The 19167-nt window shown below is 49.9% G+C and overlaps 2 protein-coding genes across 2 annotated transcripts; both read left to right on the top strand.

Annotated features, from left to right (window-relative positions):
- The first annotated feature begins 4022 nt into the window (after positions 1–4022).
- eIF3m (eukaryotic translation initiation factor 3 subunit m) lies at positions 4023–5736 on the top strand. The gene is made up of 4 exons (XM_003742081.2): positions 4023–4334; positions 4504–4695; positions 4853–5483; positions 5592–5736. Exons 1-4 carry the CDS (start codon positions 4145–4147, stop codon positions 5704–5706), a joined length of 1128 nt encoding a protein of 375 aa, XP_003742129.1. The 5' UTR covers positions 4023–4144; the 3' UTR covers positions 5707–5736.
- An 800-nt stretch (positions 5737–6536) lies between these two features.
- On the top strand, positions 6537–9240 carry LOC100907656 (transmembrane protein 208). Its single transcript, XM_003742080.2, has 5 exons — positions 6537–6671; positions 7034–7201; positions 7634–7770; positions 7917–8001; positions 8658–9240. The coding sequence occupies exons 1-5, from the start codon at positions 6666–6668 to the stop codon at positions 8796–8798; spliced, it is 537 nt and encodes a 178-aa protein (XP_003742128.1). The 5' UTR covers positions 6537–6665; the 3' UTR covers positions 8799–9240.
- Positions 9241–19167: the final 9927 nt, after the last annotated feature.

Genomic DNA, 19167 nt, shown 5'->3' with positions numbered 1-19167 from the left:
TACAGGATTTGGTACTTGGTCGATTTGGTTCAATTACCTTCTCACCGGCGATTAGCTGGATAGCGGTTCTCGGGGATAACAAACATAGGGCTGGCCGTCAACTTGGCATTTTATGATGCCCGCAGGGACATTAGGGGCGCAGCTAAGGATTATGAGCCTGTTCGTGAAGGACAGCTTTGGGAACTTTTCTACTCGACACGACCTCTACATCGACAGTATTCCTGCTGACCCTTTGCCGGAGGCTGCCCTCGAAGCAGTCATTTCCGCGGGCGTGTTCTCGCCGCTCACGCAGCATTATAGTTCGCCTGATGAGGGCTTTATTTTCTCCGTCACACCGGTCTCATATCCAAACACAATCGAGTTCTCCCCTCCGTTCTGAGCTCCCGGCGTCAGATCAGTGCCGAACTACGACTCGGGACTTTCTGTCGCACACTCCGATCTCGATCCAACACCCGATAATCATGATTCCATCACGAATTTCATAAGTCATTCATACCGATGTCTCTCTGACTAGATGAGCTTTCACGGAGTCGGGGTCGAGGTTTAATGAGAGCAGGGTCGAAAGATTCTGCAAGTGATTGTAGCGGTGAGAGTTCGACTTGTAATCTGTATCAAGAACCGGCCGTCTTACGAGCCGGCGCGGCTTCGAGAGCGGACCATGTTCGCAAACCGCGGCATTATGGCGGGACGCGCGCTCAAACGATGAATATGTGAGTAGATTCTGATTTGCGCTTGCCTCGAACTACCTCGTGCGGACCCGCTCCGACGCCGTGAAGCCGACGCCTCTGACACCCCAAGCATCCACGAATGGAGCGATCATCGGTATTTTTTGTACATAACCCGCCAGTAGAAGTGAGAGAGTGGAGAAAGAATGGTATTTCACCAGAGCAAAACTCGATCGAGAGACCGAGAGAGCAACAGAGAACTAACATCAACAAATGGAGATTCAGTCCCATCCGAAATCGCAAGACAGATGCTGGAGGTTCGCTAGGCATACTTAACAAGTGATATTATTTATTGTCAGGAGGTACATCAACCACTGCAACAAGGATACGCAAAACTAAAAACCGCAGGGATCGCATGAAAACGTATAGGAAAACAAATGAAGTCGATTTGAGACCATAACTCACGGGTCGATCTCGATTTTTGTCCCTTCTCGATCCTACGTTGTACCAACCTCACAAAGATATACGCAAGATAGCCCCAATCGACGCGGAACTGGTCTCAGAGTCTAGACAAGGAGGAAGAAATCGCACGTGTACCAAGGTGACCTCCTCATCCTTTCCTCCCCCTGTCTTACCCCTATGTACTTATCCTAACGAGGAGCAACGCCATACACGAACGTTTGGGGATCAGACTCTTACTAACCCTGAAGACGTACACTCGGAGACACACTTACTAACCCCCTTCCTGGAAATGGAAGGTAAAAAAATAAATAAAAGTAAAAAACGTGCTACTCGCCATGGAATCCAGCTCGTCGAGGGTGGTTGCACCACTCGGCAAAGTCCACTGGTCCATGGAACGAGAAAACTGCTCTGAAAGCGACTCCTCTCTCTCGGAGGAGTTGCTCCCTACCCGTTTTGATGGCGTTGCAAACCTTGGATCGTATGATGAAACTAGTCTCTATATCGGTGCATACCGAGAATAAAACGAAATGAAAACCCACGAACGATGAAGATAGCGAGACCACACGACGATCGAGCATGACTGAATCATGGAGCTGATAACAATGGATATAATAACAATAATACTGATGAGGATGGAGAGTAATTACGATTGAGAATTTTTTCATTTTGATGAACGATGGGGGCTGTCCCACCAAAAAACCTTTATCTATGTGGTGTGTCAATGGAACTACAGCAAGACATGATGAACATGATGTAATAATATTAATAAGGATGAAATATGAAGGATACAGATGATGATGCTAACAAGAAAACGATAAGGAAGATCGCATAAGTATAGTATTTAAATAAAATTATATTAAGTTATTTAAAACTGGATCACTCCTCAATCAGGCTTTGGGGCTGCGTGACCTGTGGTCTGTGGGAACGTGACTTGGATGGTTCTAAGCATGCTTCCGATCACTCGGTGCAGAAACCTCAACGGTTCGGGGACACAAGATGGCTTTTTCCCGAGAGGGGCTTTCCGTTCAGTGCACATGTAAATGACATTTTCATCGAGGGCAGCGGGTATACGTTGCCGTACGGGGACTCTCAACTGATGCGACTGATGAAAAAGATGCGCTATCGTGGTATCGGAGCTTCATCCCTCCAGGAGCGATTTTGCAGAAAATCGCCTTCAATGCGGAGGGCATCTGTTTCAGGAGCCCAACAGAAAATAGAGGAGTATCCGGCTCACCGTAGCCCCCGAGAGATATTCTCTCGAAATCCACGGACACAGATGGTTTCTATCTGCGGCGTGCATCTGCTACATCTGTCCAGACACCTAGGTAAATACATCGAGGGCCAAAATCTCGCGAGGTTCCGCAGTTTCAAATCCGTAGGAAAGTTTGGCGTATCAATAGCGTGGAGGAGTTTCCGTTTTGCGAATCGCGAGAGACAAAGTGCGGTGCTTCGGAGCTGCCGATCAGAAGATCGTGAGCAGAAGACCAATATGGCGCTGCGTCTGAAGTCGAAATCTAGCCGAGCGATGGTTTGAGAATACTTATGTTCTTATCGGAGAGAACATCAGTCGGCTCGGTAGTATACTTGCGAATATTTCGACCCGCGTAGATGCCATTTCATCATCGAACTCACGGTCCGCAAAGCTCCTTGATTCTCTGCAGAATGCCGCAAGGCTGCGTATGGGGGAAATTTCCCCATACGGAATTTCTTCATGTGTCGCGCTTATCTTGCGACTGTTATCAGACCCCGGCCTAGGCCCCCCGGGCGCCGGCAAACAAGGGCATATCGATGCTTGATGGATGTACTAATCGTCCGAAACGAGACTAGGACGCGAAGCGTGATCCTTGCTGTCTATCTGACTTCTCTGACGGCAGAAACGAGCTGCCAATAGATCGCGGCTGTCCTCGACGGGGAAGACACCTTCAGGCTAGCTGCGGTAAATACGCTGAACGATACATCCGCGGTACGCCCTTGATCTCGCATTATTCGGCGTCGAAGTTTTCAGATCCGAGGTCCGACAATCGTAGAATGACTTGGATGGACGGCGATAACCTCGGAGGTGCAAATCGGAGATGCTCGCCGTGTTCCACGTTCACCGCTCGATCGAAAAGCCGAAAACTCCAGCTGTCGGCCTTCATCCGAAATCTCAGAGATTCTGGCGGCTGTTCTGCTATAACTCGGGTGTCGTTCCAGATGAAGAACAGTCTCCGATGCGAGCTCGCGACAAGAGACACCCGAGGCGGATGGCAGATGTATCTGCTCGCTCTGTGAGGAAACCTGCCGTCAGTGTCATTTGTTCAGCTGCGAAAAGTCCAACAACTTCGACTGTCGGAGCTCAGGAAGTCGATTTTGATAACAAGCCCCGAATGGCCATGAAGATGGTGAAATTTTTGCGTTTTGTCTCCGATCCGAGACAGCGAGTTCGCGGAGACGGTCGACTATATTGCTTTCGATAGCTACCGACTCATCATCGAAGATCCTCACAGGCAAGGAGGAGTCGGAGTTTTCGTTATTATGCCATCAGAATCGTTGCTCCCTGGAACTCACTCAGCTGAGGAATTATATCTGCAATCCATACTACGAGAGGCACCCTGTCGAGAGGTAATTCGAAGGACCTCCCGGAGCCTCGAGAGCGGTAAGCCTTTCGGGAATACAAATATTCGCTCCGATAAATCGTGGAAAGCCATGCGGAGACTTGGTCGTCCCCCCGGGATCGCCTCGTCGGGCAGTTGTCCCAGACAATCAGAACACTTTTTTGCGCGTCGACTTTGAGCGACTCCCTCATGACGTGACCACCGATCGCCGTCGGAGCGAAAGCCGGCCATCAGCCGGGCCGAGAATGTAACAAAAATGCGTTCATCTTTCGGAAAAGATCAGCCTGGTGCCTTCCATTTTGTGCGACGCCGAAACGAGACAACGTGCTGCGATTCCTGCCAAACTGTTTCGAACAGCCTCGGAGTGGCCAGTTATACTCATTGTACTCTACAGGCTGAGCACCCCCTGATAGACGGGCCATCATGAGTCTCTCCATGTTCATACCCGTGATGTTCAATGAACAATGTGACGAAATCCATCAGTTGTTCCTCGAATATGGCGCTCCTCTCGGTCCTACAGCGAAGGAGCTCGATCCTGAGATCAGTGATCTGATCCGTGTGTGCGATGTTTGCTTCAAGATGCCCGAGAATGATGCTGAATCAGTTCTCAACGGTTAGTTTGGGAGAGCAATCGAAACCACATTTCTATTCGAATCGCTGAGTCCCGTCAAACTCAGCCGCCGGCCGGCCTCTCAACATATGTCGATACGGACGTTCGAAGCGAATCGCGGAACGCCTGTACCGGTAATTTCTGCATGAGTCTGACTCTATTTCACATTCAGGTTTCGTGTCGATCCTGATCTGCAAAACAGACAACGTCGATGACTTCATTGGCTTCTGCAAATGCCTCGAAGCGGCCCCCACCCCGAAAATGCAAGAAGTAGCCTTCAATGTACTCTATAACTTCTTCGAAGGCCTACCTGAAGACTGTATGAATCGAGTCAACGTGTATATGTCCCTCATAAAGCTCGCAGGTGAGTACTGAGCACTCCGCTCGATCACGCGCTCCCGGTATTTCTGTTCTCCGGACCAGGGACTTCCTTTCCCGAGGTGACACTCTGAAAAATCCCAAGCTTGGCTATCTTACACCATATAAGCGAAACTATCTCTCATATAAGAAAATCCATTCAGGGTTGACGAAGTCCGTGTCGGAAGTTTTCCAAGACGTCGCACCCCTGAAGAAATGGCTCAAAGAGGTTCGCTGCCCGGTTGCCGAAATGCGTGAGGTCTACCGCGCGCTCCACAAAGAGCTCCTCAACTGTCAAATGTCCGACATGGGACTCAAAGTCATGGTCGAGCTGCTGAGCACTTACTCCGAGCAGGATGCCACAGAAGCTCGGGCAGACGCCGAGCGATGCATCGCTGCGACTTTAGCCGATCCGAACACATTCCTCATGGATCATCTTCTCCCGCTGAAACCCATCAAAGCTCTCCAGGGCCAGCCGATTCATGAGCTTCTGAAGATATTTATTTACGAGAAGGTCGCCACATATAAAGAGTTCTACCAACACAACAAACAGCTCGTCGACGGCCTCGGTCTCGACCACGAACGCAATGTGGACAAGATGCGATTGCTCACCTTCATGATGATGGCTGAGAAACAGAGAGAAATTCTCTTCGAAGATATCGCCAGGGAGCTCGACGTGGTCGATGTCGAGGCGTTCACGATCAGCGCGCTGAAAACTAAATTAGTTTCTGCGAAAATCAATCAGATGGGAAGGAAAATCGTAGTCATCAGTACAATGCACAGAACATTCGAGAGGTAAGCCACAGTTCGTGCATCAACCGCCGCTCCTCAGCGGTCTCCTGCTATGGGCGACTTCGAAATTTATTCGAGCGGACTCCCCCTCAAATTTTCTCCTTGTTCCAGGAACGAGTGGGAAAAACTCAGAGAAACGCTTCAGGGATGGTTTACGCGGCTCGACGAGGTTGAACAGTGTACTTCGCAACTAATTGACGCCCAGGGTTCGGTCTCGAAGGCTTGAATTAGATGCGCACAAAATAAACTAAACTCATACGAACGCGACCTGCTGTATTGAGTCCTGCCCACTCTTACAATTAGTGGAGAACCGGGGTTTGCCGCTCACGCGGATCAGTTCGGACGCTTGAGCGACTGGTCCGAGAGATTTTTTTTCGAGATTGGACAATTTAAGAAGAGAATTGAGGAGAGTGCTCTGAGCTGGTTTATTCCCAGGATACATGGCTTTCCTCAATTATCGTCATGGTCCTGGGAAGTTTTTCTTCTTCTCGCTTTCCCGAAATTCGTTGTGCTTTCGAATCTCTTCCATTTCGGAAACTATTTCGAAAGAAGTCCCGATGCGGATGCTTGAAGCGTCCGAACTCCGCGTCCGCCCGCCGCAGCTCTTGAATATTGGATTCCTTGGTGTGATCCTCCACGTGATAACGGTGTGATCCCCCAGGATCGAGGTGTGACGGTGATAACGACTAATGACGGTGGGTCTTTCGCCGTCATTCACCGTCAGCCACCTTCATTCGTCTTTATTCATTTTTGTCCATAAGTCTGCTGAGCTGATCCTTCTGAAAACAAGGGAGAAACCGCCCGAGCGCGCTTGAACTCCCAGCAAAGATCATCGACTTGATTCTCTCCCCTCCTCTACATCAACGGATTGCACATCAGTTCAGTACTACCCCCGGACTCCTCGCACGGGTTACCCTTACGCTCAAAATACGTACTATTGTGCGGCTCTTCAAGCATACGTACAACCGTACGGAAAGTACAGCGTAGGGCCCCACCAGTCGAGTTTCAAGTCTAGATCCGCACGGTTGTTGGACACACATAACACAGACAGACAGCAGAGCAGTCGACGCCGCATCGCCGCCACTTGGTTCCAACAAGACAATTTCGAAGTTTGACAGAATTGCAGCAACCGCAAAAAACAACGCTTTGTAACCGCAGCTGGGCCTTCTGCTCTAAGCTTCAACCATGGTGGTGAGTATCTCGCGCGAGCACGACGGTCAGCGGTCTTCGCGAAAGTTTTTCGAACATTGCCTGAGCGATTCGAACGTTTGTGTCAGCCGGTATCTATTTCGATAGACCTACAGCTAGACCCGGGGTAAAACGTCGGATTTCCCAGTGGATAGTGGCTTGAGAAGACATGAAGATAGGTTTGACCAGCGTGAAAGAGGACGCAGACGAACGTCGTCGACGATGAATGAATACTCGAGGTGTTTCAAAGTCTGACGACTGGAGGGCATGATTGAGTTCTGCGAAAAACTTCAAGGCATTCATGAGAACTTGTCCCTCATATCCGTGAGAGGTCACACCAAGCTGACCACAACCGATATTTCCAGATCGTGGAGCCGAAAGGGAAAAAGGAAGCTACTCGGGGTCAGAAACAAATCGCTGAGGAGAACAAGGAAACCCTGAAGTATTACATGATGATGGCGGGCATAAGCTTAGGCATCCGTCTGACTGCCTATATCTTCGTCGGACGTGAAGTATTCACGATAGCTGAAATGGTAGGTTTTTAGTGAATCATGATAATGATTGTCTCCGCAAATGCAGATTCCCCCGCTGCGAGCGTGATCCGATTACGGGAACATCTCATGAACGCCACTTCCCCTCGGAGCATCTCTAGGATACACTAACGACGAATATATCATACCGGAATACGTTTCTTTTCCCCGTGCCGATGAATGACCACGGTCTCTTCGACGTCACCTGAGCTCATGCTCGAGCCCGACTTCGATTCCGAGCGTGTGAATCTAGATCGCTGCACTCCTACCTTCCCCAGTGAAGTCTTCGGGACGCTGGGAATGTCGTTAGATATATTCCTGAGGATTGTGACCGCCGGGGTCATCGAGAAGAATACCGAATCTAGCGAATCACGGATGTGATGTATATCTCACTCCGCAATACGCATATCTGATGCTTCCTTCCACTTTCGACAGCTGTGCCTGACTTTCACCGTAGTTCTTCAAGCCTGCAGCTTGTCAATGATGAGCCTCTTCGCAAAGTGCGTCTATGGGGATCGGCAACAAGTTGTGGATGCGGGCACGGATTTGAACATGAAAAACGGAAACGCCGAGTAGGTTGCGCAGAGAATTCCAGAGTTATAGTTTTTCATGCTTACCGCCTGACATTTGACGGGTGCGGCGAGAAAGAAAAATTAGCTTCTCTCAATCCGTAAGGGATTCAAGACCTTTTGATCATAGACGTTTCGCTCCTTTTCAGGTACTTGAAAGATTTCATCATTTTAGCATCAATCATTCAAATGTTGACCATTGCGTCCTCGAAGTTCTATTGGCTATTGCTTGCGGTGAGTAAAGATGCTTCCGTGCCAAACGGAGGAAGCCCTCCCATTATGTGGATTATTCCTGGAGTGCGGCTCCAAAGTGAGAGGTCATCCGATTTTTTCGTGGCCGTGGAGTCCTGCATTCACGTACTCGACCGGGCTGGGATACTGGAGGCAAAGCATGTCCGTGGTTGATCGATGATGACGAGTAGATTTGCGTTTTGGATTTCCCAAACTTATAGCAGTCGCAAGCGTGAAGCCTTGCCAACACATCTACGACGGAATCATCTCTGATGAGTTTTTCCCGTCGTCGCCAGGCGTGGGAAATGCTCGAATCATGAAACTGCAATCAGATCCCCCCTCATGCGAGCGTCGAGAAGCTTTTTCCGAAATTTTGGAACTCCAATAATGAGGAATTTGTAGGATCCGTTGAGCTCGGTCTGTCCGGAATGATTCCGCAAACTCCACCTCGATTGAATGCCGCGATTGATCTGCGCTCCGGAAAGAGGGCCGAGATCATTGCCGTTTCAAGACCCTATGAGAATATATTTCTTTGCTCTACGAGATCCATGTCCGTCCGCTGTATTGTGTGATCGATCCAGCTGATGCTCAAATCCATCGATTCCCTCGACCAATCTCACATATTCTCCCGACGAGACATAAATCGGTTCTCTCTGCAGGTTCCCGGGTACGCAATATTCGTTCTGTGGGTGAACGTCCTCGGACCGTGGTTCTTCGCGCCGGCTCCCGCAGAGGAAGAAATTTCGGACAAAAAGCAGCGCAAACTGGACAGGAAGATGCGGAGGATGCAAGCTCGTTAGTTCCGACATACTCTCCGCAGAATGGTGCTGCCTGACGTGACGAAACTCCGAAGTCAGTCAGTGTCTCGGGTACTTAATGATGAGGCACAAGATGTGTATGTGGATCACGGGTGATTAGCGTGAACAATTCCGAGCACTGGAAAGACCTGCCCATGAGAGCCCGTCCTCGATGCGCAACAAGGGCACAGAATACAACACTGTTGTGAACCGTCGGCTGTGCTGTCTGAAGTCGGAAGAGTCAGCATATAGATGTTCGTCATTATTATATTTTCAATTCCAATACGCAGCTCTTCGATGCGACGGATAATCTCAGCGATGAACAATCGCTGCGAGAGAGTGAGGAAGTATAGCTTTGGGGATATGTACAGATTTATTCATTCTCGCGATGAGAAAAACGCCTGATACGAGCGAGAGAACCTTCCCAATCGGGAGCAAGTCGTGTCTATGAGGAAAGTGAGAGAGAACTTCGTTGACCGGAATAAACCTCCATTGAGATTTCTCCTCTAAACGATGCGCATTATTCATGTCCTTTCTGGAGTCCGGACCTCAAACATACTCAAGAAGATATGTAGGCTCGGATCAACTGATCTGCGAGACGCGGTCACTCTGTGGGCTCAGAGATGACCCGTCGGAGATTCGGAATTGATCAGGCCAATTTTGGTGAAGCTCTGTGGGATACGTTTGAGGAGCAAAACTGGATTGATGCATCAGGCCCGACTTGGCTCCGGGCATCAGAAGACTCATATCAGATCTGGGAATCCGCTCGATCTGGGAGTTTAAGTCATTCAGGGGAAATGATTCATCGCTACTCATTCATCCTGCGATGTTGCCTTCTCGGATACTATGTTTATCGCCTGCGATTCGAGCTGGCACTAGCCTCGAGAGCTCTTGAAGAGCTGATAAAACTGATTACTGATTACGTCTCCGTCGGCGGGCATAAGTTCACCCATTTCAAAAAAGCAGACCTTACAACTCACGCACACTCTCGAGCTCTCGAGGAGCTCTTGACAGCACAACTCGAGCAAGATCCTACGGGGAGCGACACAGTTGAGAGAGGAGACAAGAGTCTCTTGTCAGAATCAAAGGGGACCTGTGAAAAACGATTCTGGCATCGAACGAAATCGGTCTCATGGCAATGATCCGGAGCGGAAGGAGCATCAACCAGTCCAACCGACTGCTCGACGGCTGAACTGTGTACTGCATAGAAAGATGCTTGTCTGGAGAAGAGCGAAGAACCCTGCCCCTTCATTGTACCCAGAACTCTCTATGGAGGGGAAATCGCATTCAGTCAGGGAAATGGTAAACGCGATTCCCTCCTCCAGCTCGGAACTGAAGGTGTCTCTGTGGTCTCAAAGGGGAGGATGGCTCTACTCCGTGAATACAGACAGAACGAGGAGGTTCACGTGGAAGATTCATCTCTGAGGAGCCGCCATCGCCATAGACCGGTCCGCGGGCGAGCCTCAGACCTGATTTAATATCATTCATGGTCATGATCTGGAGAGATACGCGGCCCTACTCTACGCTACTAAATGGCACTTGAGCCTATGCACTCTCCGACCTCGTATCCGAATTCGATATCCTCCGCAAGCGTTCGCAGATTCTTTCTCGCGGTGAGCTTAATAGCTCAGCGGTTTCTATGGATTATCTCCTTGTCCAGAACTACTGACAACAGGGCGTGATTATTTATCGCGAATCCGGAGGTCTCAGTGCCCTGGTGGAAGCTGTCCATCCGAGATCCCTCAGACGCGCAGGATTGTTCTTCCACCATGCGATTGAATCGACTGCGTCGGGACTCCTGGGGGGACTGGAAAACTCACCTTGATGAGCTTTCTGATGAAAAAGGATCGGGGGACCCCGAAAAAAAGATGACGTCGCGAAAGAACGTATCGTCTGACATTTGACCGCAAATCTCTGCGTGTCAGGTTCTTTCGAATCATTACTCGGCCCGGTCAGGTTACTTGGATCTGTGTGAGAACTAACAGGAGTGTTTCCGTTCCAGTGTAGGCGAGAGCAGATCAACCACCCTGTAACCTGAACCTGTCAAGGTCTCACGGGGTTTGTCTTTTTAGATATCATCATCATCGCTGCCGCAATCACCGCTACCCGTAGTGACCGACTGCGACTATGTGCGCACCGAAATTCCCGCACCCTCGCTGCGAGAGTACCGTGCATGTGGCCGCGGAGTTTCGGTCCGCGGGAAATGCTCGCAAGTAACCGGCAGGACCTCGCGAGAGGATTCCTCCTAACGATACGATTCCCCTACAGGACGGAGATGATTGTCTTGAATACGGAATAAAAGGAAAAAGGAGAGGGATAGATAACTCGGCGATATGATTTCGTCTCACGCAACGAAAAATGAGCCCGATATTGAGCACGGTCGATGAGTGACCGATTCGGAGTGGATTATCTAATCCGCCTCTCATCCATCCCGGCCTTCGATGAGTTCAGCGGGCGGGTCTGGAGTTGCGTAATCTACCGAGTTGGTGGTCGACCAGCGCCGGAGGATTCGGAATCCTTTTCGAGGTCAGGTGGAAACATGAGACCTAGCTCTCTTTGTTCCGCGCTCGATAACTCGCAATCGATGACTTAGCTCGTGGGCGTAACTCGATACTGCGCCGGAAGAACGGCACAATCAGCTGCCTATTGAACGAAATCATGGAGCCATGTTAATCAGGAGCCGATCAGCCCACCGGAGCCGATGGAGATTCGGATTGGATCTTCAGACACGAATACGGAAAGCGCTCGGTCACAGGACCCTCGGGCATCGATCTTCACAGCGACGAAATATCGAACTGCCTGCTGACACCCACCGAGCTGAAAATCCGCAGAGGATTATCCAAGAAGACGGACGGTCCTCCCCGACCCTCGCCGAAGACGTCGCGCGCCTTGTACGCTGAAATTCGTGAGAATAGAGCCGGAGACGGAAGAGATATTTCTTCCGTTGACAAACCGCATCGCCCAGAGGCCGAGACGAAACTCTGGCTTCCCGATCGACTCACAAAGAGCGAGAAGACTCCGTTATTTTCATTACGACTTCCAGCTGATCGTTGCATCCTTTCTCCTTCTGTGGGTTTCTCCTTCATTTTCTGGCCTTTCTGTACATCTCTGGCTCGTTCATCCGGAGCGGTAGCGGCGTAACAGTTCCAATGAGTCGTTATTGTCATTTGAGCGAATAAGAGAATGCGCATCGTCACCAAGGGAGAGAGAAGTACTGGGAAGAAATCAGGGGACAGAAATTAGATATTTCCCGCAACCCAGACCAGCGAGCGATGATCCCGTCTGTCGTCGATCCACTGTACTTCTTCAGGCCACGCAAGGCGCCGACAAAGACGGGCAGTCGGCGCACTATGCGCTTCTTATCTTTTTCGAATCCGATCGAGAATTGAGGGATTTTCCGGCCGCTCGCGATCAGAAGAAGAAGAAGAAATTCTAAGGAGCGAGAAAAAAGAACGTAGCGGTCGGATGAATCACTAAGATCTGTTGCGCGCTAATCGCTGTTGAACGATGCCGTGCTACGTGCCTGTCGGTGTTATTGCTATCATTAAGCCGGATGTGTGGAGTAGTTGTTAATCAGCCGAGCCGGCAATTTGATTTTTTTACGCGTGCGAGCGCCGAGAAACGCGATGCTGAATTCCTCACGGAATTGATTTATGTTCCGATCCATCGAACGTTGCTTCGATTAAATATCCCAGATTTCTGGGGTTTCCGAGCTAACCGCATATTTCCGACAGAGGTTTCCCGAGCTCGAGAGGAGTTGCAGATTTCTGTTCCCCGAAATCTCGCATTGTTTATCCGGCTGTACGAGTATTTGTGTTTGTTTGTTCGTTTGTTTGTTTGCTTTGCTATCTTCTGTTTCTACTGTTTGCTCGCTCATCTGCTGAAGCGCTCCTCTCCGGAGCTCGACAGAATATATCAGTAGCAGTAATTTGCCCAGCCCAAACATCATCGTCTTCGACGATTCCGGCCGATGCACGAGCACAAGCACCAGAAAGACGCAAAGACCGGTGATTTTGCTATCGACCAATTTATCCCCGGATTACAGCTATCGCGGGCTGATCGCGTCAAAGCATTTGTGCTACTTTTCCTTCTTCATCGTCGTCGACTTTTTTTTCGCCGTCTCCATCGTCAACGTATTCTTGGTTGCCAGTTGTCGCCCTAAAGATTACATGTCATTATCACATTTCAAAATCGCTCTTGCCCAGCAAGCGAATTCGCCGCCAACCAGCAGCAATAACAGGGACCGGGACGTTCAAATTTTCACGCAGGAAAATGTTTGCTCGACGTCGACTTCAACAAGACGCCGTCAAGACAACTTGTGACGGAGCGGTGCGCAGCTTGTGCGGAGAAAATCTCCGCTTGAACCACCGACTGACGGCTTGATTGACTGATCGATACCCGCTTCGTACGAGCATGATGAAGATAACGATTCGAGCTCCTTTAAATCACTTTGATGCGATAAGAGACGAGTGGGACGACTGTCTCAATCTTTTAATAACCCGTCAAATTAACGGTGTGAAATGTTCTGATCCAGAATTTTTGAGCCCATTCCGTGACTCTTCGCAAAAAAACTCTCTCCCCTGATCATTATTCCTCGATTAATCCCTCGATCCAAGCGCGATCCTCGGCGAAAACCCGTCCCAAGCCCGAAGGGAATTGCAGTTCCTACAGGAGCGAAGAATTCCCCCGGAATACGAGTGAATCCTCTGAGCGTCTTTGTCCCTCAGATAAGAGATCGGAGGAATAATAAAAAAGATTACGGCGCATTTTCTATTTCCACAGAAAATTATCTGTCACTCTCATTTTATAGCCAGGAATACCCAAACAAGCGGAGACAAATAGCGGCGAACGATCGTAGATCACGACATGGATCACGATTTAAACGGCGTGTTCGGTGCGATTGCCATCGGAGAAGTTTTCACCAACGAGAGGCTGGGGAGGGGAGAGGTGAATAATAATGATATTCTGTTGAACAGACCATCATTATCGGCGATCTACTCCGCTACCTGCCTGAAAACTACTTTACGAGGAGCGTTGCCGTCTTCACGCTCTCATTTAGTCATCTATTGGATATGCTTCTGTCGAGTGTTTCCCCACGCGGCTCTTGTCAAGCATCGGCACCTCGCTCGAAGAGCATAGGGACGTCGTCGCATCTTGAGAATACCACTTCGAACCTCTAACGCAAAAGCCCTTCCGCACGCCGATGAGCCACTCTAGCACCAAGCGCCGTCAGTCACAGTTCACCTCGGGTCGCTGGAAAAAAATCCTCGATTCCAGAACGAATGAACTGCGAGCAGGGAGTCAACGCGGCGAGCCTCGTGCGAGGAGCAGGATGAACGACTAGATTTTTCTCGAGCCACGGGTGCCAGAATCTGATTTTTCCTTTTCCGAAGTTCATTCGAGAGGTCGCTATGGTCGCTAGTTTATAGGAGCCCTCTCGCAACAAGTTACCAATCGTTGCCGATGAGCTCTGCCTCGAATGATTGACTGACTGGTTCACTCCTCCGGTTGGGGGATCGGTTCACCGGTTCGTTGGATGTCTGACTGACTGCCTGACGGAATGGCTTGCTCGCTCGGTGATGGGCTTGTTGAGATATCAATAAGTTATCAACGGGTCAACGTCATCGTAACATCAGCCAACGACAGCGTGGTAACACTCACGGTTGCATGGTGAGCGCGCGTCGGCAGAACTTCGTAAAAGTTTCTGCCGATCTCGTCCCGCCGATCCTGATCTAGTGCATACTATACATGGCTATCTTTCCTCCAATCTATCCGCGGTCTGAGCGGGCATGTAGATCGGCTGTTGTTGGATCAGATACTTTATGCGAGGAGCAATGGCAATCCAGCTCGGATTTCGACTGGTAAAATAGAAAGGATCGCTTTCGATCGATGGGCATGTTATAATTTCAACTCAGTCAGTCACTTGCTACTCACGCATTCGTTGGTCGCCGATGGTCGGCTCGACAGACTGTTCGCTGTCGAAGCATTCCTCTTCGTCTGGACGGCGGTGGAAAAGTGAAAAACGTCGACGGGGAAACGGCGATGATCAATGGCCGATTGGTGAACTTCTGCTGTGGTGAAATCAGCGAAGTTTGTCGAACCCTCGCGACCCCCTCTTCGAAGGAAGGGACGCCGAGACGGGGAGAACTAATTCAATTCAATTTAGCGCGGACAGTCGTGTGATCGTTAATCCAGTCGAAGGAAACCTCGTCTCCAGCCTCGTTAGCCGCTGGAGTGACGCGCACAGAGATTGATGGCATCGGCGAAGCGACGAAAACTCCCCAAACGATTGCAAAATTGTCAAGACCCAATTGACCGCCGTCGACAGCATTCCGTATCCGGAGACGGATAATTGGATAGAGAGGAAATGAGCTGAACATTCAAATAAACTGCTAAACCACGCCCGTTCGACCCTGTCTATGGCTTAGTCTTGGGAGATGAGCGTAAAAACCCGAATCGCATTTCCCGTTTCTGTCACCCGCCCGGTCCAAAAAGAAACGAAACGGCTCAGAATATTGCGCTTTTCGTAAACTTCCTCGATGATCGTCCAGCAAATGAGATGCCTAATCCCTTGAGCCTTCCGGCTGGGGATACTGGCGACTCATTGACCGTCGAGCGGAATTTTTACTGTCCCGTCATCGAAGAGGCAGATACGATTATTGCGCGGAATACTTTCCAGAAGTAATCTCGAACAACTCTCCGTATGGATGAATGAAGAGACTGTATTCTCGATTTCTCAAGGAATAAAAGACCTCGGTAAGAGATTTCGTGATTCCTCCGAGTCCTTCTCCGTCCTATATTAGCGTGAAGTCGATGCTTCCGATTCCGATGCTCCCAGTTATTGTTCTCCCGATATCTCGAAGATTCCTTGTCCAGTCAGACTACCGGGCAGCGAAACAGGAAGCGGCACCGCCACAAAAGCGCGGTAGGGTGAACGCACGAGTCGAAAAATTCTACATGAGTGTGGGTCAGGAATAGAGGGCTCATTCATATGATCGTACCCGGGGAATTTCACAGCACGAATACAAGATGCGTGGGAAGTGTCTCATCTTAAGAATCAGCTGCAAAGTGGAGGATATTTTAAATTTCGTGGCATCTCGGGGATCCCGGAAGCCCTTAAGGATTGTCGGGGGGAGCAATGAAAGGCCGATCGAGCTCGGTGTACGTCGAGGTGATCCTCGGCTCTGGAGATCCGAGGTCGACTTTTGAGACGGAACACGAGAGCCAATTCTCGATATGTGCTCGAGTTGCGAGCCCCATCGTAGTAGCCGTTTCGAATTTTCCCGTGCGCGTTGATTGGCACGCCAAGTTCTGCTCGAGATTGAAGACTGAGCTTGTGAAGTGGTCGCGAACTGTTGGCGAGCTGCTCGTAAGCCACAACACAATAGCATTAACAAAACGCTCCATTGTTCTGCGAAGCTGTTGCCGCCGCCAAATCGCCGCTGCTTCTTCTTTTCGTTTAGTTTCTGGTAGCTTGAAGCCGTGCCACTCGACTCTTGCTTTCGCCGTTACGATAACTACCACAACCACTTATGGCGCTATTCATTTATTATCGCCATTTGTTGCTAATGACCGGAATGCGAGTCGCTCGCCCCGCGGAATGAATGAAACACTCAGTCATTCGGAGAATAACGGTCGCTCAAGACGGAGAAAATGGAATAATCAGAAACTAGAGAGAATATCTCGAGGCAGGTGTGAAGGCGCCGAAATCAGGAATAGTATACAAGCGCAGTCGAATGAAATAATCCGTCTCTAGCGAAGCTGAAAATCCGTCTGGACCGAGCCGGTGTGGTCGAAACGAGTAGAGCAGGACGAGATCGATTGAGGAAGTGGCTCTCGAAAACCTGAAGGGCTTCCGAGGGACCAGCGAAAATTATTGGACTCGCGGAAGATACCTAATGTCAATCAACGCTCGAGACGACCATAATGATGAAGCCCTCACCGAACAATCTGTGTCTCTGTCATCCGAAATGCGATCGCGGAGCAACGAGTGAGACGGAGAAGAATCGTCCAGAAGCGAAGAAACAATAGACGGCCACAGGCATTTCCGAAAAGACGTCGAGAGCGCTCGATTAAAAGGCTGGGAAGAGTATAAGTAATTTCCGTGGGATCGACCTCTAAGTCTGGCTTCCAGGAACCCGTCCTCGAGCCAAGGTATTGCCATGGAGGACGAATGCGGGGAGTCGACGTATCCCGATGGTTAATCCCGGCGATTCCGGGTTCTACTCGAAATTGAAACATAAATTGCCCGCTGACGATGCCCGTTCATGCTGGCTTCAAACACTCAGCGCATTTCCACGGATGACGGAAGGGGGGCTCGTTCAATGGCACTCGAGGGACTCGGCCAAGGCGACTCACAATGGCGAAGGCGGGCGAATGCATCCTATGTAGCCGATACATGATGATTTCCTCCGGTTCTTCGTTAAGGATTCTAACGAGATCGGTAGATTGACTCGGTAGACCTCGATTCGCCGGCCTCGAAACCCCTGCCTCCTCCAATATAACCTCTCGTTTGCTATGCGGCTCGCAGCGTGGGTCTACTTTTCCCCGCAAGTTCCGAGCAGTTCTGCTTTGTTGGTGGGGAATCACGGTCACGACCGGCACAGCTGACGTTGAGGAAAGAACAAATAAGAGTTGAAGAAGCGAATAAACGGACGAGTTTTCCTCTCTCGGTCACAAAACCCACTTTACGCCCCTATTGTCACTTGACATAGCAGTCAGTCACGTTGTTCATTTTGCATGACTATATTTGCTCTGTCTGCCTCTCATTTTAGCAGTCCGGTCGGTTGGGTGACCGGCTGTTTGACCGACTTCATGATAGGGAAGCTTGATCTTCAAAGAAACACGGTGACAGCGATGCTGATGGCGGTTGCGATGATCGTGATCACGGTGGGAACGAAGATATCATCTCTAACGGTACAACGGAGGCGGAGGACCGCAATGTCTGCAGTAGAGTCGTTGACAGGCGGAGACGGTACACAACTATTCTGATAGGAGCTACTGCTCCGGTCCCTCTTTGTTTTCACCAATATTTCCCCCCTCACTCAGTCACGGCTTTCGATTTCTGTATTCATTCTGTTTCCTTTTGAGAATGATATCAGATTATAGCGGAACCACTCCAGACTCGGCTCTTTTTTACCCTTACGGTCGGTTATCCGGGGTCGATTACCCCTTCTTCGATGAGATCGACTCGCCGATTGATTGAGATGGAATCGATGTCAAACTCATTGTCTCAGCCAGACAAGCTGAATCGATGTCTGAAATGATGCCGATACTTCGCTGGGGTGATTTCCGAGAGATTCGTGCGCGTCGCCGGATCGATCAGCATTTGTTTACCATCGAGTACCTTAGACGTTTTTTTCTTCACTCTTGTCGCACTCATCTCCTCGCTAGATTTATACCACGTCCAAATCTCCTCCTTTCCTTCCACCCGCTCCCTTCTGACAATCCATTATTCTGACGACGAGTCGAAGAATAAGAATCGCCGCCTTTGCCGCCACCATGACCAGCTAGAGAAGGCTATTTGAGGACGATGGCGTCGACCAAGATGACGACGGTGACGCTACAACTGCTGCTCAACGAACGAACGAGCGTCCGACCGAAGGAGCGAACGAAGGGACGAGCGGAGAGCGAACGAATGGACAGCTAAACGAACGAAGAACGATACCGATGAGATAAAATCACGTTGTCACGATCTACAGACAGAAACGATTCCGTCGCCGCGGCTGGCGAAGTCGGTTGCCGCTGTCGGAGTCGGCGTGGACGACACGGAGAAGGAGAAAGAGAAGAAAAAAAACCGATGGATGATAAAGAGAAAACAAACTAAAAAAAAGTAGCAGCGACAGAAGAAAGCGAAGCACCAGATCATTATGATAGCGATGTGATGGCGACGATAAAAAAACGAAGAGAAGAATTACGCCCTAAACCTCCTTTGATCTCTCTCTCTTGGTGATTTCCTCTCCACGATCCGGAACACCAGAGGTGTGACTGCCGCGCTCACTGGCGTTCGCTGTGATAATTGTCTGTCTGAGTACCTGTAGGCCCGATTATCCGCAAAGCGGGCAGCCCCGAGAAGTACGTTTGTTTTTTGAGTTGTGAGAGCCCGATTCGTGCTCCAGGTTTGATTATTTCTTTTTATAGCGGCGTGTCTCGGAAACCCAGATGACAGGCACCGATAAAGAGTCCCCAGCCTATATGATCTCGTCTCTCCATGTGATTTTTTCCCACACGAAAAGCTCCTCATCTCGACAGTCCGAAGATTGCTCATTTGCTGAAGCTAGGAGTGGCATGTACATGTTGCGGAAAAATTATATCTTTCGCCTCGTCGATCTAAGAACTGTAGCGTAGAAGCATATCCAATGATTTTGACGTC

The sequence above is a fragment of the Galendromus occidentalis genome, unplaced genomic scaffold (genome assembly GCF_000255335.2).
Source record: "Galendromus occidentalis unplaced genomic scaffold, Mocc_1.1 scf7180000077284, whole genome shotgun sequence".
Lineage (NCBI taxonomy): Eukaryota > Metazoa > Arthropoda > Arachnida > Mesostigmata > Phytoseiidae > Galendromus > Galendromus occidentalis.
Note: the sequence above shows the minus strand (reverse complement) of the source record. Positions and strands in the feature narration are given on the sequence as shown.

Coding starts and splice junctions, on each gene's coding strand:
- eIF3m (XM_003742081.2), top strand. CDS start 4,145: ATGAGTCTCTCCATGTTCATACCCGTGATGTTCAATGAACAATGTGAC. Junction 4,335..4,503: donor TGCTGAATCAGTTCTCAACG/GTTAGTTTGGGA, acceptor TTTCACATTCAG/GTTTCGTGTCGATCCTGATC. Junction 5,484..5,591: donor ATGCACAGAACATTCGAGAG/GTAAGCCACAGT, acceptor TCCTTGTTCCAG/GAACGAGTGGGAAAAACTCA.
- LOC100907656 (XM_003742080.2), top strand. Junction 7,202..7,633: donor TATTCACGATAGCTGAAATG/GTAGGTTTTTAG, acceptor CACTTTCGACAG/CTGTGCCTGACTTTCACCGT. Junction 8,002..8,657: donor TCTATTGGCTATTGCTTGCG/GTGAGTAAAGAT, acceptor TTCTCTCTGCAG/GTTCCCGGGTACGCAATATT.